Below are 25,824 nucleotides of genomic sequence, written 5' to 3' on the forward strand. Positions count from 1 at the left end.
AGTCTCCCAGATCAGGCAATGGCCAGACATCTGTCTGACAGATCGATAATGTTCACCAATTCAGACTAAACTTTCTCTTGGTGTAGGCATAACATGTCAAAACTGACATTCTGTGGCGTTCCCCCTTAAAGCTTTATTTCTCTCAGTACTGTATTAAAAGTAGCAACCAGATCTTTAGACGATGAATTGTTCAGAGACTGGGAACAGACGTGGACTTTGTTGAAATTCATCTAACTCATCTTCTAGCATTGACTTAAATGGACTAAGTCAGTTTATCTCAGTAGGTGGTAGACCTAAGAAAACCCAAAGGACATTCAGAGCTACAGTACATTCACTCTTAAAACATATTTAAAATGAAAAGAAATCTAAAATGCATATATATTACTGTTTGCAATGATAACGGAGACCTACGTTATGATAGTATGTGTGGTAATGCGTGGTCTGCTGCTGATCTTAGATCGAGACTGTAACTACTCCTCTGAGTCACAGACGGAAGCGTTTTCTGATCTGATGCTCCCACCTGCAGGATGACACCACTTGCTCGTGCCCTCCAAAACTGTTAGAAATCACTTTAAAGAAAAAAAAAAATCGGTTTTATGATATGACAACACTAGGGTTAAGGGTTGGTAATGTACACGACTTGGTTAGGTTTAGGGAAAGATCCTGTTTGTGTTAAAATAAGTACTTTTCTAAGGTAAGGGAAAAAATCGTGCTGTGGGTACAATTTATTTCTTCATCAAGGTTTGGGGATGTTTGTCGTCCTGGTTACAGTAATAACCATATTTTTGACCCGTCAATCCCCCCTGACCCTCTACAATTATATCACAACGTTTCCTCCTGCGCTCCTGTCATAATTACTACAGCCGCTAATGCACTAAGCTTTGTCGCTTGCGCATAAACAGGCAGTATGTCGTTTTGGGGCACCTACTGAAACACCAGTCCCTGTCGTTTTTCTTGGCAGGACAATCTCCAGTGTTAAGTGTTCTTGTCTATCTGTTTCATACACCGGTCTGGCCAACAAACCTTCAGATCAAGGGCAAAATTTACAGCCACAATGCCATAACATTTCATACGGATATTTTTCAGTAGCCTCTCTAGCACCACTGGTAAAATCTAAAATCTAAAAGATGGATTGCCATGACGTGAACCCATTCCATTTTGGGCACTCCAGCTCTCCTAACTCCAAAATGTCAAGTGATATTTTCTTATGTGTTATGTGTTTGCACTTAAACCTAAATTTGTAAACAGTTCATAAAGTGTGTATGAGTGTGACAGGGAGAGAGAGACTACAGTTAGTGGTGAGTGTGTGTGTGTGTGTTTGTTAATTAGCAGTATATTCTGAATATACGAGTGTAGCCCTGGTGCTGATGCTTGAGTTATGACCTCATTTGTATGGATTCCAGGGGTGGTCCTCTCATAGCCTGTTAGACACTTCCACACACACACACACACACACACACACACACACACACACACACACACACACACACACACACACACACACAAAAAACACACTTTCTTCTCTCACTCCACACAGCCAGACTTTGTCACACATTAATAACAAGCATGAAGTGAGCGTGTCGACACACACTCAGGCACAGCGAGCATTTTGTTCTCAATCTTTAACACCCGGGGTTCAAGACATTGCACACACACACTCCCAAACTTTCCCCTCTCACTCACACACACACTAAAATGCTTCAACAACATAGTAATTCAAACTTTCTCTTTTATCGTGCAGATAGACACACCCAGTTGCAGGAAGAAAGAAATCCAAAATCCCCCCTTTCTGCTCACTCTTTCTTGCTCAATCTTTCCCTTTAACAAGACCCACCCATCGGCTGTTGCAAGCAAACACACACACTAACACACACAATTGCAGGATCTCCCTCTGCAGGCTCTAAGGGTCTGATGAAAGTGTTGGGAATGCGCACTGAGAGGCCACTGACACTTCGTCCACTTTCTAGGACTGACGACTCGCCTCAGGCATCTAAGGCCCCCGTGGGTGTTCCCTCCAGACGTTTAACGGCCATAAACTTCAGATGACAAGCAGAATAGATGGGCTTTCATCTTTTGTGGTAGTTGTCGTATAGGATGCCTCACTGTGGATTTATCCTGCATTAGTGTTGCTGCTGTCACTCAGCTGATCCCTTCACTGCTTCTGATAGCTGAGTTACTGTGTTCTCTGGATATGAGCAACAATTAAAAAACTCCAAATTACATGCAGGTTGGATAATGTCCTTTCTGAAGTATTTAAAAAAATCTGCACAGACAGTAAAGGAAATAAAAAAAAAAAAAAAACAAGGCTGCTTTGTGTGCATCATCACAAATTTTGCAGTTTCTGGGAAATGTGCTAGTTTCTGACCCTGTCATGACACACTGCAAAGGAAGCCACACAGTCTCAATACAGATCAATTCTGACTATTTCTTATTTACTCTGATTAAAACAAAAATCGCATGCCCATATGTACACTGAACGTTTTTGCTTGCTGTAATCGTTCCTCCTGGTCATACTGGTCCTCATTCCATGCAGAGATTCTTTGTCTTCCGTGTTTTATCTGAAGTTACTGTAATATGAGCCTTCAGCAGTCTGAGTTAGAAAAAAATCAAATGGGTATTTTCCAAATTAATGTTTTTTTTGTACAGAACGATGACTGTGAATTTTGTCTCACATCAGTTCCCATGGAAGCACATCAGGAAGGGATCTCTTAAAGGCCAGTAAAAACAGGAGGAATGATTACAGCAAACAAAACCAGTTTGAATGAACATATGGGCACCTGACTATTGTTTGAAGACAGACTTTAAAAAACATATTATTTAAATGAGGTTTACTATTTTGAGTGGTCTTTAAAGCTACAGTTGTTTAAAAAAAATAATGGACCCACAACTCCGAAACACTGGTCATAAATCAAATATAAACAGACAGTAAAACCTGTAATGAAAAATGTGGCACCGTCATAATGATTACTGGCCAGTGCTTATTTTTTGACATGTCTCATAGAAATCAATTTGCAGAAAATTAATCAAATACATCTGGCTTGTCTGAAGCAGAACAGTCTTAGCAGTAATTCAATACGGCTAATAGAATGTACCACTGCTATTTCAGTAAATGAAATAACATTTTAGAGTCAGACGAAGCGAACAGGGCTGGAGAATGGAGCTCCCTATCAGCCTAGGTCAGGAAATTAGAGATATAAACAGAGTCCAGAAAACCATCCATTTAATTGATTATGACTTCCTCTGTACCATTATTGGCCTAATACACGCCCATTTTGGCTAAGGAAGGGGTACGCTGGCAACATTCTGAGCCAGCTTACTGTATAGTCGATGGGCAGTGCTGCCTTTGGCTTGGATAGAGACTAAAAATGGGTTAAATATGAAATTTTTCCTAGCACAGTGTGCTGCACAGTGAGGAACTAAAAAATGGGTTCTAGCTATCAGAACAACCAACCATCTACATCATGTAATATGTCTTGCAAAATACGGCTGTCAAAACAGTATATTACCAGTGAGATTTAGTGCTCCTTGGCAGTTGAGGTGCAGGAGTTGAAAAATATTTTTGGCAATCTGAAGCTTTTATACAGTAGCTTTTCACCACCAACTCATTTCCCAGGAGTATCCCTTCTTTTTAATGTGAATTTTTGAGGGGTGAAGATTGTGATTGTTTCCCCAACATTGCAAAAGGGGGTTTTAGCTGTGTCACTGCATAGCTAAAAGAAGGTTTAAAGGATTGGAACAGTCATATTAGAAGGTGAATCAAAAGAGAAGGATTTCCACAAAAACACTGGCCTTTGACCCAAAACTTCTAATACCCCTTCTTTCATTCCTCATCCCCTCTTGTTTCTTCAGTTGCTACCACCCTTCTCTCTCTTTGTCTTTGGATCACTTGCAAACGCACGCACACATACACACACACACACACACACACACACACACACACACACACACACACACACACACACACACACACACACACACACACACACACACACACACACACACACAAACTCTGTTCTAGCCCTGAGGTCCTGTTTCCGGTCTGGGGTGTATGAGAGAGACTAGCCAGCATCTGTGTGGGACTGGAGCTTATTACACACACACACACACACACACACACACACACACACACACACACACACACACACACACACACACACACACAGTTTTCTTGTGAGCATTGTGTATGTGTGTGTGTTGACTTTTAAGCATCATGTTGCTGTTGCTGTTGCTGCTGAGTTTTTTCAGTTTCCTCTGATGTGTTTTTTTTTTTTTTTTTTTTTTTAATCAGGGACACTTGTAAAACTTGGCCAGATGGGAAAAACATGTTTTTAGCTTCATATCACACGGCACACAGATACATAAACACACACACACGCACAAGGGCTACGGAAGCCCTGAGAGGCAAGTGAGGAAAAAAAACATTCTGATGATCAATTTTCTAAGTCTGATCTAAATTGTTTTCTATCCCGTGTTTTTGACTTACAAAACGTTTTACTAGAGCAGTGTCCCTGATGTCAACCCAAAGTGCACAGTGAAAGGGGCTTAAAGTTATTGAGCAAACCAGAGGGGTTGCAGTGCTGAGAAGGAGGAGGGCCACCAGTGACCTGACAAATGTGGAGTTATATTTCATTTATTTTGCTCATGAAGAAAGATTAAGATTACCCACCGATCAAAGGGGTGGCTTCAGTTTGTTGGCTAGGAAGAGGGTTGATTACGGATTCAATGGTTTTGAAAAGAATTCTGGATTTATGACAGTTTCTTGTAATAATATTAGAGAAATAGGAGGATGTGGCTTCTTTTACTGATTTCTGATAGGTAGACATTAGTTCTTTCATAGCATGATAAGAAACCACGAGACGGCCCTTTTTTCCAATGCTGCTCTGCTCGTCTGTTTTTTCTCTTTATTTCTCGGGTGCTGTTATTTAACCGAGGCATACTGTGAGTTGATTTGTCTTTCCAGATTTCTATAGGCTTTACATGTAGTGGTGAAGGTTTTTAGTAATTCTTCTGTAGACATATTTGATTTTTTGTTATTGCTCTGTGTAGATGCATGATGAAATCTATCAGCAGAGTTTGTATTGAGGACACATGAAGGAACATGGGTATACACTGTCTAGCACTGTCGAAATAAGTATTAAAACTACAAACACAGAAAAATCCTGCCAATTTTTTCGTTTCACCTGTTTCACAGATGAAAAAAAAAAAAGGAACTTTAGATAGATTATCAGCAAAACCTTTTTTAAAACTTGTTCTTAATTGAAAAACACAGGATAGAAAACAACGTAGATCAGACATAGAGAATGGATCACCAGAATTTATTTTTCTCTCTTGCCTCTCAGGGCTTCCAAAGCTCACACATATCAAGAAAACATGCAAGCATACAAACACATACACATTACACTTGCGTAGTCTTGCTGTAAACTGTGATTTGTAAACAATACAGGTTTTGTTTCATTTTTAGACCTTTTGTTCTCACACACACGCAAATGACTACTGATCAACTTTAGTCTAAATCCAAAGGGGATTTAGGTTTTTCCATGTTTCAGGAACCCGGTTTAAGTTCACGTTTCATAAAGCACTGCTTTGTGTGAACATTATGAAAGAAGAATAAATGCATTTTCCTGAAAAAAGGATAAACCCATTCTAGACAGAAGGATAAAAAACTGAACACGTGGGAACACAGAGGCCATACTGTTTAGTATAGACCGATTTTGTTTGAATTTCCTAAATCCATCTAAATACATGGTTCAAATACTTTTTTTTTTAAATAGTAGTTTAAGTAAATTTTTTGCCATATAATGGCCATTACACTGATGACAAATAACACAAATTGTCGAACAGCATCCTTGCAATCCAGATGCACAAACTGTGTTGCTAACTACATTTCTTATTTTTTCATAGGTTATCTTGGAATAATACTTTCATTGGCCCAGTTTCTCACAATGTAACGCATAAACATGCCTATAATCTGTGTGTGTGTGTGTGTGTGTGTTATATCACTGACATCTGTATAATTCCGAAGAAAAAAACCCAGAGCATCACAGTAAGCATGACCCTTTTTGGGAAGATTTTGAGTCAAACTCTTGGGGTTTTAGATTTCATTCAAACATTAGTACAGTCAGATTGAAATTCCCATGTACTGCAGGTCAACCTCTTTTACTGAACTAATTGGTCATCCTTTTTCTGGTCATTGTTTTTTCCATTGTTCATTTTAATCTGGCTTTGATGATCTTGTAAACATCACAAGTTTGGTTTATACAGTATGATTCACTTGTGGAAAACGATGCAATTGACTGATGAAATCTCGCTTTTCCGTGGTATTTTTAATCTGTGGGTATTCTTTTAAGATGTTGAGCAATGTTACAGATCAGTGCATGTCAGTACCTGTGCCTATAGCAGCAGATTACTGGAAGAGCTCTGCTCTTGTGAGAGCATCACGTTGTTTAATGAAAATGTAAACAACTCTCAAATAAATCTCTCAAATCTTTCTTTAATGTGATATATTTTCCCCTTTCAGAAAGCACCACTATCACCATGGATGAGGAACAGTGCTACTACAATGAGACCATCGCCTTCTTCTACAACCGCAGTGGCAAGTCCCTTGCTACCGACTGGAACACTGTAAGCAGGTTGGTGATGGGCTTGGGCATCACCGTGTGCATCTTCATCATGCTCGCCAACCTTCTGGTGATGATCGCCATCTACGTCAACAGGAGATTCCACTTCCCCATCTACTACCTGATGGCCAACCTGGCAGCTGCTGACTTCTTTGCTGGACTGGCCTACTTCTACTTGATGTTCAACACAGGACCAAACACGAGGCGTCTGACTGTTTCGACGTGGCTGCTACGCCAAGGCCTGATCGATACCAGCCTGACAGCGTCTGTGGCCAACCTGCTTGCCATTGCTATCGAGCGCCACATCACCGTGTTCCGCATGCAGCTACACACACGTATGAGCAACCGACGTGTGGTAGTGGTGATCGTCATCATCTGGACCATGTCCATAGTCATGGGGGCCATCCCCAGTGTGGGTTGGAACTGTATCTGTAGTATTACGTCTTGCTCCAACATGGCACCATTGTACAGCAACTCCTACCTGGTCTTCTGGGCAGTGTTTAACCTGGTGACTTTTGTTGTCATGGTGACGCTGTATGCCCACATCTTTGTGTATGTGCGGCAGAGGACCATGAGGATGTCACGGCACAGCTCTGGACCTCGACGCAACCGAGATACCATGATGTCTCTGCTGAAAACCGTGGTGATTGTGTTGGGTAAGGTGTCTCCTGTTTATATACCCATCGATCTATCCATCTCTTACATTCTAGCCACCCAGCTGTCTACCTATCTGTCAATCTATCCAGCTATCTTGCGATAAAACTCTCTCTATATCTCATTACCTGTAGAACTAACATTGTGTAGCCTGTGTTAGCGTTATCACTGCTACTAGCTGCCCTTTCTTACTGAAATATACATAATTTCGGCTAGCCAGAGCTGAGAGACATGTATCAAAGGTGGCAGGTGGTAAAAAAAAAAAGAAAAGAAAGAAAAAGCGAGTTTTAGAAATGCTGGGATGATCGTTGCATACATACTTACCTCTGAACAGTAATTTTACTGCTTTCCAGAAATTGTCCGTAAATAAGCTATCTTGACATTGTGTCTTATGAGTTTTGAGTTTTCTCTCACCTGCTATGGGCACAGCAGGTGGGTAGAAAACAGCAGGTGGTAGTTTGTAATTGGGTAACCCAACCTTCACGTGTATCAGTGAGTGAGATATCTGAAGTCATCGGCAGCAGCAGAACAATGAAACTGTTGATGGGTCTCTGAGTCCAAGCACTGTGTCTGCCTAGCACAACTGCAAGCCTCATATACATCATCCCAGCCAACCCTGTTCGCCACAAACTACATTAATTTGCTGTGATTCTGCATGAGCAGTTTATGTTGAAGGGTTGTTCGTGTTCATTGTTTCATTGTTCAGTGCGACATGGATATGTTCTGATATATTTATGAATGAAGGTGCCATTTCATTTCAGTTACGTTTCATTTTGCTGGTGTCAAAGAAGATAAGGTTGTTTCCGCTGCAAGGTGGAATATTTAAGGAGACTGCTGTCATAACACTTTGATAGATCTGGTTTGTTAACTTTATACATTGTGGATGATCATGAAAGGTAAAACTCCAAACCAGATTCACACCCTCAGTGGATGGAGGATGTTTGTGTTACTGTTATCAAAGCTCATTTGAATGCAATGCTAAACCTGCCATATGACGTATCATAATAACTGTCAGTTAGAGAATAGAGTTTTGCTCAATTTTTCAATGTAAGCAAAATCATTTTCTTTATTTCTTGAAGAAAATGAAAGTGGCGTTTGAACAGATATTCACCATTGCAAGTTTTCAGTGTTGACACAGACCTAATTTGGTGGAAAATCACTTAAAGAGCATTTAAGAAAGGTTAAGAGGAAGATGAGAGCAAACCCTTAAATGTATTGCCTTTGTTGTGGCTTTACAACACATCACACTACTCTGTATAAATATTACCATTATCAGGGTTTGGTTGAACACAGATTGATTACTAGGAAAACTGATTAATACTGGCCTCCTAGCTACTTGCATCATTTACAGTTCTGTGGCAAGAATTATTGTTAGCCCCCAACATGTCACTTTTTCTTTCCTATGTCAAGAACTGTGAAATATTCACAGCCAATAATCCAAACCTATCCTTCAGTAGTGTAGTATTGTAGCATTGTTTTTTTGTACGTTAATACATGAATGCAGTGACAAGGCTCTCCTCTGATGAAACAGTGTCTGTTTTAACTTCAAGCTGTGCTGTGTGTAGTGTCTGACAGTTTTACGACTAAGCATTCAGTGGAGATATGTTTCCCACTTTGAAAGTCTCCAGGCCTCTTCAGTGGTATGTAATGAGGAGAAGCATTGATGTTTTGTTTTTTTTGTTTGTTTTTTTCACATGGACTGACTAAAGCATAGTAGCAGACATACTTAGCCGTGTGTAAAGTAAGTAGGAGTGTGTGGGAAAAGGACTTCTTAGTGCCTGGAAGCAGGATGTGTTGGTCCTAGACAAAACATACCAAAGGATTCCATGTGATTTGTCTCCTATGTGCTGTGTTATCTCATCCTGTTGCCTCTGTTGTCTTTATTCCACACTTAATTCAAAGCAGTGGACAGCAGAATGTGCACTTTAGCCTACAGTATGTATAAAAGTGAAGAACGTACATTTTCTGCTGCCTAGAGATGCTTTGTTTGTTTCTACTTATTTAACCTGTCTCAAAACAGAAAACTCACTATTATTAATTTCAACCATTGTTGTTTCGAATTCCTTTTTATTGATGCCAGGCCCATACTGGGAAAGTAAGTCTGTGGAGTGAGGGTGTGATGTGTTTGGAATCCATTGCTGTTTCTGAATGAGGTAATTTTTTAAACACCGAGGAGGATATTAAATACCACATTTTTTGGTTGCACTCATAGAAGGGAGGCACTTGTCTGCTTCAATTGGATATACAATACAATCACTTAATCACATCTCTCGGACACCTCTTTCCCATTTTGTTCAGAAAAATCCCTCTTTATCTTTTCCTGTGTTAATCTAGCCAATGTAAAACAAAAAAGGTCATAAGGCATTCAGTATCCAGTGGGGTTAAAGTGGCCATTGAGTTTTGGGTTTTGATTATGTTCATCTTCTTAGGGGGAGGTTAAGAGGAGTTCAGCCTTTGCTGTTTGACCAAGAACTAAATCCCACAGCAAAACCCTTTCCAGCTTTTCCCATCTGCTGACCAGATGATAACAACTGCTCCCCTGCTGCCTACTGTCCTCTCCACTTGTCCCTCTCAGGATGCTGTAAAACCAGCTATGGGTGATTTCTTCTTGGAAGAACAGGATGCGATGCGGGCGGAAAAAAAAAAAAAACAAAGTTGGTTACACACACTTGCACACATATACACATGCGCAGGCACGTACATGTACACACATAGTCTGCCTCGCATTCACATGAATCCGCAGGTTTAATAAAGAGCAGTGGGACACACGATTGGCCCCATTCACATAAATTCTAATGGGAAAATAAAAACAGAATCTGCCTTGTACTTTATTTGTTTTTCCCAACGGTAATAGATAGACACACACACACACAGACACAAACACACACACACACACACACACACACACACATACACATGAAAATAGCATTTAAACACACATTTACAAATAGATATGTAGAAAGTCCTTCCCATGCCTTAAAGGAACCCTGTGGAGTTTATGACCAGTAGTAGTGCTTTGATGCAAAGTTTTCACGAATGGGATTCCCATTTCGTGAGTTCTTGTGCACGAGTATGAGGATGATCTACAGGCGCACAAGCATGCAGATAACAGAAATAAACAGTCCTGCTTATCTACAGGTGGCAGTAATGGGGCAAGAAAAGCAACAATGTGCCAGCAAAGGCAGGGACATAGACGTAAAAAATGCAGCTTTCAAAATATTCAAGATATCAGATGTTTTATGAGGAAGGAAATGCATTCAGCAAGTTTTTTAGGTCTCAAGGATTCACACATTGCATTTTGATGAGTAAAGAGTAACGTAAACAGACATTTTGTTTGTTCACAAGAAAACTCCACAGGGCACCTTTAAACAAATATTTCACAAAAAATTAGAAGATGTTGCGATTATTATCTATTTCTTCATATTACTCACCTTTCAGATAAAGTTTGTTTGTCATCGTAACGTATATTTTGCACACTTGTACAAGACACACAAAGGTGAAATTTATTCCTTAAATAGTATGATTCAGTTCTGCAAGAGAAAAGGCTTCAAGGATGAGGACATGCTCATTATTTTGGCAAAAACAACCGACAAGTTTATTTTTCAACTCTAAAATGTACCAGAGTGTTAGTTTATGTTTTATGTTTATTTTTATGTTTAAAAATTGAATGGTGATATAACATACTAAGACTTTTTAAATATCGATATATGTGTCGAATACTGATTCTGACTTATTGATTTGTTGCTAATTAAATATCTACCAAAAACTGCGAGCTGAAACTTACACAATAAGCACATCTAGTCAAGTGACACTGATCTGATGCAAAAAGATCCGCTGTCCATGACGTCAGGTCATAGACAGCCTTGCTAGCTTTCGGCCACTTGTGCTTCTCTGCTGAAAACAAGTGTTTGAGTGACACCAACAGAGATTCTCTTCATCATTCTTCAATGAGTCAACAGCTCTTTCAAATTAACCATGACCCTTGTGTGTGTGTCTGTGTCAGGTGTTGGCTCATGTAGGGGACTTCTGTGAATTGATTTGATTATCTTAAAGCCCACGATGTTGTATTCGGTCACATCGTCAGACAGTGTGGAGCGCCAAGACATACCATCGCCCAAACACATGCAAACAGATGGCCTAATACTGAATTACATTTGTTTCTAAATCACCATGTATAACCAATCAATGTTAAACCCAAGTGGTCAATGATGTTCATATCTAGATTTCAAAGTGAGGACATAATGGTTACATGCCCCCACATACACACACATTTCCATCACTGTGCTGCTACAATACATGTATGTCTTCTGGCCGACCGGGAGCAGAACCAATCAGAGCCAACTATGAGCCAAACCCTCCGATCCGCTGTCAGCGTGGAAACATGGCTGGTATGCAGCTTGCAATGTCACCTGTTTTCCGGCTGTTTGAATGTGTATGTGTGGGTGTGTAAAGCACTTGAGCAAGAAATGACTGTTCACAGGGCAGCTTTTCAAACCGCATACACTGGCATCATCTGTCCTTATGTATCCTGTTTCAGCAGCATCAGTTGTTGCTTTTTTGGCAAACTCTTCAATATTTTTCTGCCACAGTAGTTAGTACTAGTAGTTTTGCTTGTACTGCTGTAAACATTTTAATTCATTAAGATGATAAATAGGGCTGATATTACTGGTCAATTTTAACCAAGTAACAAGAATTTGCAGTACAAACTGCAAAAAGATCAAAGAACAAAAACTCTAAATCGGTAAACTGATTTAAAGTTGTAATCCCTAGTTCATTATTACACTAAACACTCACTAAGCAAATACTTTGTCAGAAATATAACAGAGGAGCAACTATTATATTTGTTAACAGTGCAGCCTAACAAACTTATGTTTTTTCAGTAAAGATGTCAGTCAAAAATAATTGCAACCACCACCTGATGTCATGCTGTGTACAGCAGGGCACGGTCGGAGGTGTGCAGCCTGTCATTTGCAGCTCTTCATCTCACAGCGCCGTCTTGCTCCATTACTCCCTGCAAAAATGAAAAATGATTTGCTGAAGCAAAAATTACAAAAATAGTTTTTTCTTGCGGAGGCATTTTTGATGAACAGTCACACAGGAAACACATTCTGTTTCAAACATATAAGTGAGTTAAAATTTCAGACAGTAATGCTGGATTGCTGAATCCCTTGTGTGTACATAGACATTTGGAATCCAGCACGCTCCACCACTACCAGTGAAAACTACAATAATGAGAGGTCGTTACAGAACGTAAATAGATAGAATGGGTATTGCTGAATAAATGCTGAACATAAGTGGTATCAAAAATAAATTTTGGGTTACTGAAAATATTAAGGATCTCCCTGTCTGCACTACATATACTGCAAATTAATGTTAATTATACTTCAGTATAGTTTATATACAATTTATATATGCTAATGTATTGAAAAAAATATTTCTTAAGAATATATTTTAGCCTCATTTATGATGTTTTTATAGTATTTGTTGGCGTACATGTTATTGATAGTATGTAAATAAATTTCCAGTGACATTTAAATTGAGTTAAACTATATTTGGTGCGAGTGCTATGTTTTGGATAAATATATCATTCAGCTGTAAAATTCCCATCTCAGTAGAGATCTTAGTCAAAATCTTTAAACAAAAAAAAAATTTGAGGGATCCTAACACCAAAAATGGTTGTGTTTATTGGTAATGGCCTCAAAAATCCTGTATCTGTCAGGCTCTAAATGTTCATGGGTGTATGTGGGTGGGTGGTGTTTCCTAATGTATTCTGGTACGGAATGACAAAGATGTTTCTAATTAGAAAACATGTGCATTCATAGCCTGAAGTAACCGAATCTGGTGGCACCAAACAGCTGGTGGGAGAAAAACAAAATGTAGCCACACAAAGGCAAGTTTGTCAATAATACCAGGCTGGTATTATATTAGAGTTGAATCAGATAAAACAGAGGGACCAAAGTGCAGCTAAATCAGATGCAGTTTTGGGAAATAACCTTTAGAATTTAGTGGTGACTGGCATGACTGTGGTTTACAATCTGGATTTGATCTAAACCATAAAAGAACATTGCAGAACCAGTGTGCATTGTTTTTACTGTCGACTTTTTTCTTTAAGAAAAAAGACATAAGGAAGGTTTGAAAACCAGAAATCTCAGCACCTGGAAGTGAATCACTGCTACTGACTTACAACTCTGTAGATATATTATAGCCGTCTTGTGCTAGAAGAACAAAAAAAAAAAAAAAATCATTATCGCCATTTCAAAGTATTCACTGTACTTAGAGTCAAAAGCACATTTCTCTGATCATTAGATCACTTTGTACACCACAAGCCTCTTAATCAATAACTTTGAGCACTCAGCTGCTGAATATGAACTTTTATCTAATATACTGTGTGTGTGTGTGTGTGTGTGTGTGTGTGTGCGTGTGTGAGGGTAGACAAAAAAGTAATCCCTCAGTGGACAACTGGGAAGCCATTGGCCCGTTCCAGAAATATACAAAATGGTTTCTGTCCGCTAACTTATTTAAGTGGGACCACGGTCACGACCACAGATGATGGTTGGGTTAGAAAAAATAATAGAAAGAGATAAAGAAACCTGGGCGGCACCGTGGTAGAGTGGTTAGCAATTTTGTCTCACAGCAAGAAGTTTGCATGTTCTCCACGTGCCTGTGTGGGTTTCCTCCGGGTACTCCGGCTTCCTCCCACAGTCCAAAGACATGCAGGTTAGGATAACTGCAACTCTGAATTGCCCGTAGGTGTAAATGTGAGCGTGAAGGATTGTTTGTCCATAAGTGTCAGCCCTGCCATAGACTGACAACCAGTCCAGGGTGTACCAGGGTCTCTTGCCCAGTCTCCGCTGGGTTTTGCCGACCCTCTAAGGATAAGCGGTATAACTAATGGATGGATGGATGGATGGAGGGATGGATGGAGATAAACAGAGGGAGAGATACAGGAGAAGGATACAACTGAGAGGAGAGGAAGACAGGGGGCAGAAAAAAGGCATGACCACATGGAGACAAAGAAAAGAGAGATGAGTGAGGGTGAGAAAGAGGAAAAAGTGGAGAGACTGAGACAAGACACAAAGTAGGGAAAAGAAAAGAAAGAGGAAATTGAAACAGGACATAAAAAAAGGAGAGGGACAGGGAGCCAGTGACAGAAAAAGAGGCCGAGAGAGATCCAGATAAAGAGATTAATGGGAAGAAAGGGAGTGAGAAATACAGAAGAATGAGAACAGTAATTTAATATTGGGTGTATATTCATTTTTAGGGGCCTGTGAGAATTGCACATTAGTGGAAACTTAAGCTGGCATGAGGACATGTGAGAAACAAGAGGAAGACATGATAATCCAAGATAGTGGAATGTGAAGCTCTATAATGAGTTAAGTATGTTACGACATGTGGAATATATCAGCACAATGTAGAGACTCTCAGAGGTGTGAGGCACAGCTTCATACGGATCAGACTAACAGGGCCATTCAGGAGGTTTTGAAGTTATATTTTTTTATTTGATTTACAGAAATATTGACATTGCTGCTAACCATTTACATGGATAGATACAGTTCTAAAAGTTATTTTCACAGATTTGACTTGTTTTCAGTACACTTTGGAAACCAAATTGCAGATTTGATTTTTTTGTGTGTCAGACTTATGTTAGCATCATGTTACACTGCTGTTGCAAAAAGAATACTGTCCTCACTAGAGAAACAACAGCATCTGTCGTTTGTTCAACCATTTAAAACAACCTATGTTAACAATTTCCTGACAAGTGACATCTTCTGGTCATATGGATAATGATTGCAATGCAAAGCTTCTTATAGAGGCAGCTGGGTCAGAGTGCTGCAGGAGTCCAGTTTCACGAACCTATGCCCGCTCCACACCCACTCTGCACTGGACCCAATTCATTAACGAAATAATCTCTAAATAAAATTCGGATCTCAGCAGTTCATGAAATATCCTTTGCCTGTAAACAGGCTCAGAGCTGGTGTCAGGAGTAGAGGTTTGGGATGTCAGGTCTTATAGGAGCACACTATGATTTTGGAAAATAAATGAATTATAAAATAAATTTAAGACACAAGGTTCCGCAGTTCACATCCCATTTCCTACTAAAAACAACAGTGGATTTTCGTCAACCATGACTGTGACCTTTCCCTAACCTTAACAAAGAAGTCTTATGCCATGTTCAGACTACACAAAATTGAGCTTTGGAAGTGACAATTCGATTTTATGAATCTCATTAGTGTGTCATAGTGGAAAAACGAAACTTCTAAAGACTTAAAATGACCAGAAAAAAATTATTCATGCAATAATTCATGTGCATAACCACTGACGTACAATAACTTTGAAAATATAACAAAAGATAACTTTCTTGAGCATGTTTCAAATCTCTGCGAGCTGTTTTTCAAAGCAGAGCCAAATATCTGGAAGCCGGTGTAGCTTAAAATACAGGGAATCAAAGAAAGATGTCATTTCTACTTAAAGGGCCAAACATGCAAAACCACCAGCATGATCCTGTAAGCCGTTTAGCCTCATATTTATGTAATTCTGTGCCGCGCTACATTTGACTGAGGTCAATAGAACAAGCTGCTTTCTCTGGAAAAGAATAGACAATGTCAGTAACACTGAAAAACAATGTCATAAACATCTTAATGATGACAAATGGAAGAAACATGACACGTAAGCCGTTTGAGCAAAGTCTTTCGTGACAGATACAAAGTTATACTAGGAAAGAAATACATGTTTTCTAATATGCAGGCAGGGGGTGGTGTGCAGAGCAAAAAAAAAAAGACCTCTAAATCTTTGCTCGTATAATGATTGTATTGTTGATTGTAAGGCTATGCATGCTGGGATGGAATGGACAGTTTTGTGAGTACTTTCTGAACAGTGCCCAAATGGTCTGAGTGTGTTTGAGTGTTCCTCCATCTGTCTTTGTGCCGAGTGTAATTATGTAAGTGAGTGTTTGCGTGTGATTGTGTCTGCACATGTGAATGTTTATTCGTGTCTACCCTCAGTTTTGCATGTGTGTGCTTGTCGGAGTGTGGGGTTCATTGCCATAGTCTGGTCTCCATTATTTCCTTATTTTTGTTCCCAGAGCCCTCTGTTCCCATCCTTATGGAAGCCCATCTCCGTTAGGAATAGAGAAAAAAATGGAGATTTTAAATTTAAAAAACTCTCACTAAACTGAAAAAAAAAAAAACTGGGATACTAAGTTTCGACTGTGTCACAATTTTGAGATACAGAGCCAAAACGACTGCTTTTATATAGAAACTATGAAATAGATTGTCCAAATAATAGTACAAGATGTTATTGATAATAAGTTAAACTTAACATAAAAAGTCAATCAAAAATCAGAGCTTTTCAAGTCATAATGATTAGACATCATTATGACTTTTTGATATCAAGCCATTGTTGGAAACCTCCTTTTTTCAATACTCCCTGACCTGTAGGTCCTAAATGATTGGTTATTTACTGGATTCTGGCTGTTTTGATTTGTTGAAATATTCTCCAGTGTTGTGGAGCAACTTGGCTCTCAACAAGGTCAAATCACTGTGTGGCTGAAGATTATCCTTTACAACTAGAAATATTACAATGTGTCATACAGGACACTGTTGCTATGTGTAGGACATAACAACACCTATACATGTGTCTTGCTTCTGTGTAATTCCTACCTCTATCAAGCCCGGAAAGCGTCGAAGTCGTTTTCCATACATTTCCAAATTTTCCAGGCCTGCTTCTTAGCCTTGTTTATTTACTTTCCCCCTCTGACTTTCCATTTTTCCTGTCTGTTTTCCTTCCATGTGGCATTTTCAAGTAGTGACAAGGCGAAGGGATTAACTTAAATCTGCCAAAAAACATATTTGTTTTTTCCAAACCAGTGGCGGATCCACAACATGGCTAATGACTGGACCTGAAAAAATCTGGATGGGCCGGAGATTTTTTTTTAAGCTTATTTATGTATAAAAATCATATGGGTTGAAAAAACTGGTGGACCAGTGGTGAATTTCAGAATGCTTGGTGCCCATGTCAGAATACCACACAGGCTTATCAATGAGCCAGTAGCTATGTTTCCATCAACACAGGCAGAAAACATTCAACTCACATGACTCATCAGCTGTTTCAGCTGTCGCACTCCTTTGCGTTTTGTTTTCTAAATGTTTCATCTGTATAAGTGTGATTCAGATGTTTTCTTCTGATACCATGTATGTTGACAGTTTGAAATAAAAATTTCGGTCAATTAACGGCGGATGAAAACAGCAGATCAGTGTGGAGTCATGAAGACACTAACACAACCCCTGCCCTCTGTTATGTTAAAACAGTATGAAATGAAAGTGAGTTTGAAATCAGTATGAGTATCACATAACTAGACAGAGATAAACAGATAAGGAAAAAAACACTGGTTTACCCTTTGTGAACCTGGTATGGCAGTAATGCTGCTCTATGTGGTCATGGTAAACCGGCTTCATTTTTTGGGTGAATTTTTAGATGAAGGGTGGAACGCAGGCAACTATATACCCCTGGACTCCAAGAAGAAATGCAATAATCCAAGTGTGAAACCTCTCAGGTCGTAGCTTCACACAAAGACTGTTTTCTTCCTGAAAAACTCAGGGAGCATTGTGTGTTTTAGCTGTTATTTTGATATGGTTTATGCCTTACTTGGACAAAAATATAAATGTGTTTAGGGTCATTTTTTTCCTTTTTTTCCCCTCTGGTCGTGTCCTGGCCATAGTAAGATGTTTCACTAAGAGATAAATAACTCAGATAGTTTCTCTGCCTGGCTGCGAACCGTTTGAGAAATTTATCTAACTCTGGAGAGTCTGCATGCATAGCTGGGAAGTGAAGTCAAGCCTTTGCCGCAGCTGCCGCCCGCGGAACACTAACAGATAACAGGCCTGCCTGTCGGTATTGTCTCTCTGTAGTCGTCGCTCATCTAATTTCTCATCAACACTTTTTGTTTAAGGGTCTCAAGAGTGTAATGCCCTACAGTTGTCTTGACAAATATCCTCTGTATTATTGTATTGAACTAGACATTCACGAGTCATGAGTCAGTGACCCCCCCTCCACTGTGATAACAAACTTCATCTAATCAGAGAAATAACGAACTTTGTACTCGACCAGATGAAGTTAGAAGGTTATAAATATGATTTCCTGAGACGTCAGGAATCCCATACGCTCATCCATGTTGGATTCTTTGAAATTGGGCTTTTATTGTGAAAGTATGACCTTTTTCCTGTTATATGAATTAAGTTATCAACAGTAATAATATATATATAGATATATGTAATTAGTAAGGTAATACTGTAATATATTGTCATATCTCTTTAGTCAAAAGTGAAATAAAATGTCTAAGTAACAGAGCAGGTCAAACATTTGACAAATAATATAATAAATGTATTTTCTTCATCAGCTGATAAAAAAATGTTTAATCAATTACATATTCCCCTGTTTACCCATAAAACATTCTCCCTTTTTCCTCACAGTATGTATCTTCTATCACATAAGCAACAAGAAAAATGGGAGGGGTCAATTGATTCTTTATTTACACAGGTTGCCAGTAATTGAATGGTGTTCAATGGTGTTGTATCATTCAAGATCCATTTAAATTATTCATATAATTGTGTTTATTCATGCATTTAAGTATAATGACAGCCTTTTGGTGGTATTTTTCACCTCTCGGGCTTCCTAACAGGTAACCTAATGCACCTGGTTTTTCATGCTTTTAAAAGTTTTACATGTGGTTATAGAGAGGTATGGTTATTTTTGCTCTGTAGATGGATGGCAATGTGGTTGATTTTTGTTTGTGTCCAAACATGGTAGAAACAACCAACTCTGGCTCCAAGGGAATGTGTCTTCACCTATACTAAAACTTAGTGTTAAATTGTTAAAGCATACATTTGTAGGGCCCAAGTGTCATACCCATTTTGTTTTATCATTTTGTATTGTTTTTTTTTTCCATTTTTATACTGTAGTTTAACAGAAAATAAAGACAAGGAGATTCAGACAGATGATGTCACATTAACATAATATTCACTTACCAGTGAAGTTGGAGGTTGCAAGATGCCTCCCACATATGACACGATGAGCTATACATTTTAAGCTGACACTGAACAAAAAGTTCCAGTTTCAAATCCTCAGTACTCAGTTTTAATCCCAAGTGAATCATTGTTTGTCAAGTGTGAGTCAGCAAATTTCAAGTCTGACTCAAAACCAGATCATCAGCTTTCAAATCTTAAATCATGAGTCATCAAAAGTTAACATTTTGATGACTGTGAAAGGCCAGGATCTAGTACTGCAACATCATAGCCATGAAAACACAAATTAGAAAAAAAATTCAATGATTTGGTGAAATACAACATGTTAACTAATGTGAAATTCAAGAGAGTCAGGATCACGTCACATTATTATGGCAGTACTGTAACAGCACACTCACGAGAAGACACAGGAAACTAGGAATTCGAATATGTAAAAACATGAGCTACATCACTAATTAGTAATAGTGACAACGTGTGCAAAGACATGTAAAAAACAAAAGTCATCACAAAGGCAAAAAAAAGATGGGCTAAATATACCAACATTCTGTCTCTGTATATACAGGACATCAAAACCTGTATTAACCCATTCAGTCCCAGTCCAAACACTGCGCTACTTTGCTTTATGTGCCTCTGAAAGTATCTTAATATGGATGCATTATACATTTTCTTTTCGGGATAATCGGGGCCATTTCAAAACGAAGAAATAAATTGATGCGAATAGTTGCTCTCAACATTTGTGGGGGATTATATACTACATATAGAACTTATGTTTGGTTAGAACAATCCAGTTAGAAAATGCATGTATAAGAATTCTGACGGTTTCAAATCGTCCAACTACTCTGTGAAATCTATGAGCCTCTAGGTATAGCTCAAAGACACTGGGGGCTCAGAGCAGCCACATAACTAAGAAATGACATAGGTGAAAAGTTCACTTATTCAGCCAAACTTTTTCTCCAGTCAAACCATGTCACTATTTTCTATGACTTCAGAGGGGTCAAGGGTCAACACCTAAAACGTAAATTGTTTGTAAAACATAAATAATACGGGCAAATATTTAGTGCATTTACATCATCTTTGTCCATCAAGGGAACTGGGACACCACAAAGCTATTTTGCTCACATGTTGCTTTGAGCTGCCACAACCACCTGCTAGGAGGGGTTAAAGCCAAATGTGATAGTTCACTCTGCTCATAAGCATCACAACTACTGACATGGTGATTAATAGGTAGATACACCAATGGGTTCATGTGCAGGCTTCATTTAAACAGTAGGCGGGATGCCAGCCTTGTGTTGGAACAGGTAGCACTCTTTTGTTCACATCACTCATACAAAAAAAACACTAAACATTACCTTAATTTCCCTTGGACTAGTAATAAACATCTTATCTATGTAATTACAGTAGATCTGTAATTTCATATCTTGTAAGAAACAACAGTAATCTACGGAGCTGTCTTTTTTGATATTTCTGAAAAACACCGCCCATTTAAACTCCTTTTTTTCTCTCTGCTGTCTCCTCAGGTGCGTTCATTGTCTGCTGGACACCCGGCCTGGTCATCCTCCTCCTTGACGTGTTCTGTGCCAACTGCAACGTCCTCACTTACGAAAAGTTCTTCCTGCTTCTCGCCGAGTTCAACTCAGCCATGAATCCCATCATCTACTCCTACCGTGACAAGGAGATGAGCGCCACCTTCAGGCAGATCCTGTGCTGCCAGCGGCAGGAGAACGTCAACGGAACAGCGGCAGAGGGATCTGACCGGTCGGCGTCATCCATCAACCACACGGTGCTCAGCGGTGGTGGTATGCACCACCACCACCACCACCACCACAATGAACATTCAGTAGTATAAAGGAGGGCTGGATATCATGGAGATTGATCTAACTGCTTGAAAGGGTTAATCTATTTTGGAAATAGTGACTGATAAAGGGGAAACGGCGATATGGAAGGGTCAAGAGGGACTGCGAACATGATATGAACAAAGGGCAGTAACATGATAAATGGGAGAATGAAGATTAGGTAGATGAAGTGGATCTGATGATGAGTTGGATGAGATCACAAAGAAGAAGAGAATGGCAACTATGAAGATAGATGAACAGACTTAATCTCTGTGTGGGGAAAGAACACAGGAATAGTCTGATCTTCAAGGACTCTGATAGGCTGTTAGTATTTTTGTTTAGTTGTTTATTATTTTCTGGTTGTGTTAAATGTGTTGTTATGGGCAATGCTGATATGAACTATTTAAAAGAAATCTGTGAAATGAAGGTAATGCCAGTATAACCCATCCTCTTTCTCCAGTCTTCTCTAACTTTGTATCCTGTAATCAAGGGCGTTATCATGGGTTACTTCGATCTAAGCACTAATTCATTTTAGTTGCAACATTTTGGATCAGAACACAGATTTAGAACACTATGGTTTTTTTTTTTTCATTTATGTTTAGGAAAAAAGACTTCAAATCTGTGGAAATTCAATCCAACACATGCCATTTTGTATTTATGACATGTAACTGAATGTTAATACAAGATATCTCTAGCAGCTTTAACTTTAACTTTAAAATGACCTTGTGGAGACTCAAGGTCAGTTTTCTTGATACTGTTTGGACCTTTTTCAAAGTTTAAAAATCTTCATACTGTAGACGCCAAAGTGACAAATTAATTAATTGTCCTACCAATTGACATGTCTGACATGTTTAGCAACTTACCAAAAATACTGCAGAACTGGTCTACCCAGTATTTAAGTAACCAGCTCCACTATCTTTTTCCGCATTAGATTCGTCACTCATCTTTTAATGATGAATGACATTACAAACTAAATACTATGGGGACTCATTGTTCTACTGACTATACTCTCCTACTAAAAAGCCCCTTTGTGAATCCACCCCGTCAGTCTCCTTTTAAATACACAAGGGGTCCAAGATCTGCAAGAATTCCTGAGTTGTTTATTCTCTCTAAGGAATTTAAAGTCAAGTTGTTCCAGGGATCTTACCAAAAGGAGGAGGAGGATGTTTGGAGCTTTAGAGCAGGCTCTGTGCCACAGTGTTATGTGGAGACAAGGTGAAGGTCATATCTGGTAAGTGTTAACAGACTCCAGATTATTACATGAAATTTGCTGAGTCGTCTGCCCTGTTTATAAAATGTCTTTGTGTCCATGAGGCTGACAGAGAAGGATGGAATGTGAAACAATATTCAGTCTTTCCTTGAACTTGCCCCCTGGTGGTTCTGAAACTGAAAATTACCGTAAACTACGTAAAATTAGAATTCTGAAAAAATAGAACCAGTCTATCTTTATAACATTGTTAGAGGTGGCAAAGTGGGCCATTATGTCTTTTCAGCATGAACATGAAGACAAAATGGATATCAGTGAATGCCTTGCTGAAATTGGAGTTTACAAAGTCCATTTAGCCACAAATGATATAGCAGCTGATTAGAACAATTCAGGCTGCAAACAATGACCTACTCAATTTAGCGCCAGCTGCCAGAACTGATGATGTGGATGCATCTATGTCACTATATGAATTTAAACCCAGTGGGCAGAGCCAAAGAAAAGACTAGAATGGCTTGATTGAATGCAGTTTGCAATTGACCAAATCCACTCATCACTTACATCAAGTTTTATGGCAGTTTGGGGGAAAATTCTCATTTTAGAATATGCTCAATTACTGTTCTTTTAGGAATTTATGAACTACAGCACCAGAGTCTAATAGGTGTGCGTGGTTTCAACAAACAACTTAAGGACTGTACTGAAAAATATCTTTCCTATTAACCAGAAAACGAATGACATGCACACATTTTTGTTCTGACTATTATTATCTTATTGGTGATATGATCATCCAGATTATATTATGTTTTGTTTATGTCACCATATTAGATGGTTAGGGTTATGATAATGATGATGTTTACCGTAAAATCTCTATGAAATGTTTACCATACCACAACATTGAGCATTTTTGGTAGTCAATTGTTATTCCTAGCGTCTACTGACAACAATGATGTCGTACAGTTAATTCTTATGATAATACTCAAAGCCTTTAGGGTTTTTTTCTTACCAAACAGAATTAGTGAGAGGTGAGCCAGAGTTAAGCCAATGCAGTGCTGAATGGTGTTATAATATTTCCACAAGTGCACTCCCTGACTTCTGCCATTAACTTGTGATTCTGTGCCAGCTGAAAACCAGCATGGTGACGTGCATTGTTAACAATTGCCAGCTGAACGTTTAGTCGTGACTTGAATCAAAACACTTTCTTGGCCAGAATACATAGACAAACTTCCCAACAGCTGACAGCAAAGTGAAAATCAAAGCCAAAAATACAGGCAAATGTTTTCCAGGAAGCGAGCTGTTTGTCAGGGATTTAAACTGCAGTGCTAGCATGAAGTCAGCTGGTATTCTTAACTGTCAAAGTTGCCCAAACTTAAGTTAAGTTAAGTTAAGTTAAGGCAGCAATTTTTTTCAAAAATTTTGTGTGTTTTCTTACGTTTATCCTTTGCGTTGGCCCACCTTTCACTTCTGTTAACTTCACAAGAGGGCTCATAATAGTATTGGCAGCAGGAGTGCCACTGATTGTTCATTGACCAAAATTTGTCAATCTGCGACTTGGGACCCAACCCTCCATATTTGAGATTCACTGTAAACGTTTTTTCTAACAAAGTATTGATTCAGGTTATATAGCAAACCAACTAAACTTTCTGTCTTTGTATGTCTTTGTTTACCATTGAGTCATTCTTTGATTACCATTGTAAGTATATGTGTACAGTATGTATGTATATAAAATATATTATTCAAAGTTAATCACCAAAGGGAAAGTGTTTTTGTGCCTGTAAATTTAACTGTGTTATACTCTGTCCAAATGTACTGTAGGGTTTTGTTTATGGATTTTATGTCATGAGCTCTTTGTATTGTGACCCTAATTAATGAACTTCTTGTAGACACAATTACAGTTATTAACTTGTTTGAGACCCAGAACTAGATATGTATGTGTGCAGTGCCTTCCAGTTCTCCTCCTTAAAGGTTAACTTGACACCAGGCAGAAAAGTGGTGATTTACTGCCCTCTCTGGTTGAAAGTTTTAGGCCTATTCCACCTCTGTCCACACCCAGCAGTTATGTCATAGCGTCCTGTAATACACTTGTACATAACTGCATCAAGGTGAGAAGTTTAATCACTGGAGGTCAGTAAAGCCACGATTTTCAGGTGGTGTTAAGTTACTCTTGAAGTTTGTGTGTTGCTAATACTGTTGTGTTACATTTTCCTTGAAGTAGAACAAAAAATGAATGTCAGTGTTGGAGTGATATTTCACTTTTTGTAGAAAGTTTTCAACAGAAAGCATGATTTTTTTGAATAATAAAAGATACAGAACACGGCCTCAAAAAATGTCAAACGAGTACAAACACAGTAGTAATATATATTAAGGTTCAAAACAGCTTCAAATCCACAGATGTGGGGACAAAAATTGAGACGTAATTGGTGATCTTTTTTAATTTTTTTTTTTTTTTCAGCAAGGAGACATAAGTTTGGAGTCAACACAAAACAAATTCCTTTTTAAGGGCAACACACACTGGTGGCGTGTGACACACGTCAAAACACCCACACCCAGTGTTTTATATGTAAATCCACACAGTCTGCTGGCAGTGTCTTGACGTGCACCAATTAGTGATGGTCTTCAGAAATGCAAAAGTTTTATTATATTTAATCCCAGATTGTCATCTGATGTTTGCTGCAGGCTTCAAGTCATGCAGTGCTACATGACACAGCTGGTATGTGTTGCACTTTCGTCATGTCAAGTCACATCACGTTATGCTATACCAAACATTACTGTTGATCCTAAAGAGTATACACAAATCAGAAAGATTTTGTTTTTCCATGGCGAAACATTGCTTTAAAAGTTCAACCCCCAATTTAATAAAGTGTGTACCAGTAGTTTTTAGAAAGTAATTCTGAAACATACTATCTATACTGTAGGGGTCAATATCAATGAATGTCCACCCAGAGTCATAGTGTTGATATCCCAGCAACAATAAAGACATGAGAAAAGTCTGAATTGTTGTGTTTTTAATTTGAAATTTGGTTTTGTTGAAATGAAAGCAGCTAAAATGGTCTCAAAGATACTTAAAACTCCCACTTATACCTGTTGAGGTTTTTTTTTTGAGGGTCTCATTTTATCTAACATGTTTGGCCTTGCTATGGTTCCTCCGGTCTGTTATCCTACAGTGTTTATGTTTCCATGACATCCAAAAAGTCATTAACAGGCAAACAGGGGAGCACACAGGGCCACAGACAGACACAGACTGATAATGCATGCTTCATGACATGCAGGGTTTCTTGGTAGACCTAATAATAATCTATTAACCTTGAGACTCTTGACACGTTTTGGTCAGTCTTGATAGTCAGCAGAAGTCTGTGTGTACCATGTGTTTATATCTTGTAAGAAGAAAGTTCGTTCACAGTCTGATTTGGATGACTGACTATATAGTCTGTGTTGAGGTGGTTCACTTGATACAGTTACCAGAGAACATTTGTTGAGTTTCTGCCCAGCTCTGAATGCTC

General features: G+C 38.8%; 1 protein-coding gene across 2 annotated transcripts in view; it reads left to right on the top strand.

Annotated features, from left to right (window-relative positions):
* Nucleotides 1–25,391, top strand: part of lpar1 (lysophosphatidic acid receptor 1) — a 59,651-nt gene extending 34,260 nt beyond the window's left edge. For both annotated transcript variants that reach the window (XM_040157781.1, XM_040157780.1), the window contains exons 2-3: nucleotides 6,518–7,273; nucleotides 20,809–25,391. In XM_040157781.1, coding sequence (XP_040013715.1) covers nucleotides 6,535–7,273; nucleotides 20,809–21,137 — 1,068 coding nt within the window. In that variant the 5' untranslated portion in view covers nucleotides 6,518–6,534 and the 3' untranslated portion in view covers nucleotides 21,138–25,391. The remainder of the gene's footprint in view (nucleotides 1–6,517; nucleotides 7,274–20,808) is intronic.
* Nucleotides 25,392–25,824: the final 433 nt, after the last annotated feature.

This window comes from Xiphias gladius, chromosome 20 (genome assembly GCF_016859285.1).
Source record: "Xiphias gladius isolate SHS-SW01 ecotype Sanya breed wild chromosome 20, ASM1685928v1, whole genome shotgun sequence".
Classification (NCBI taxonomy): domain Eukaryota; kingdom Metazoa; phylum Chordata; class Actinopteri; order Istiophoriformes; family Xiphiidae; genus Xiphias; species Xiphias gladius.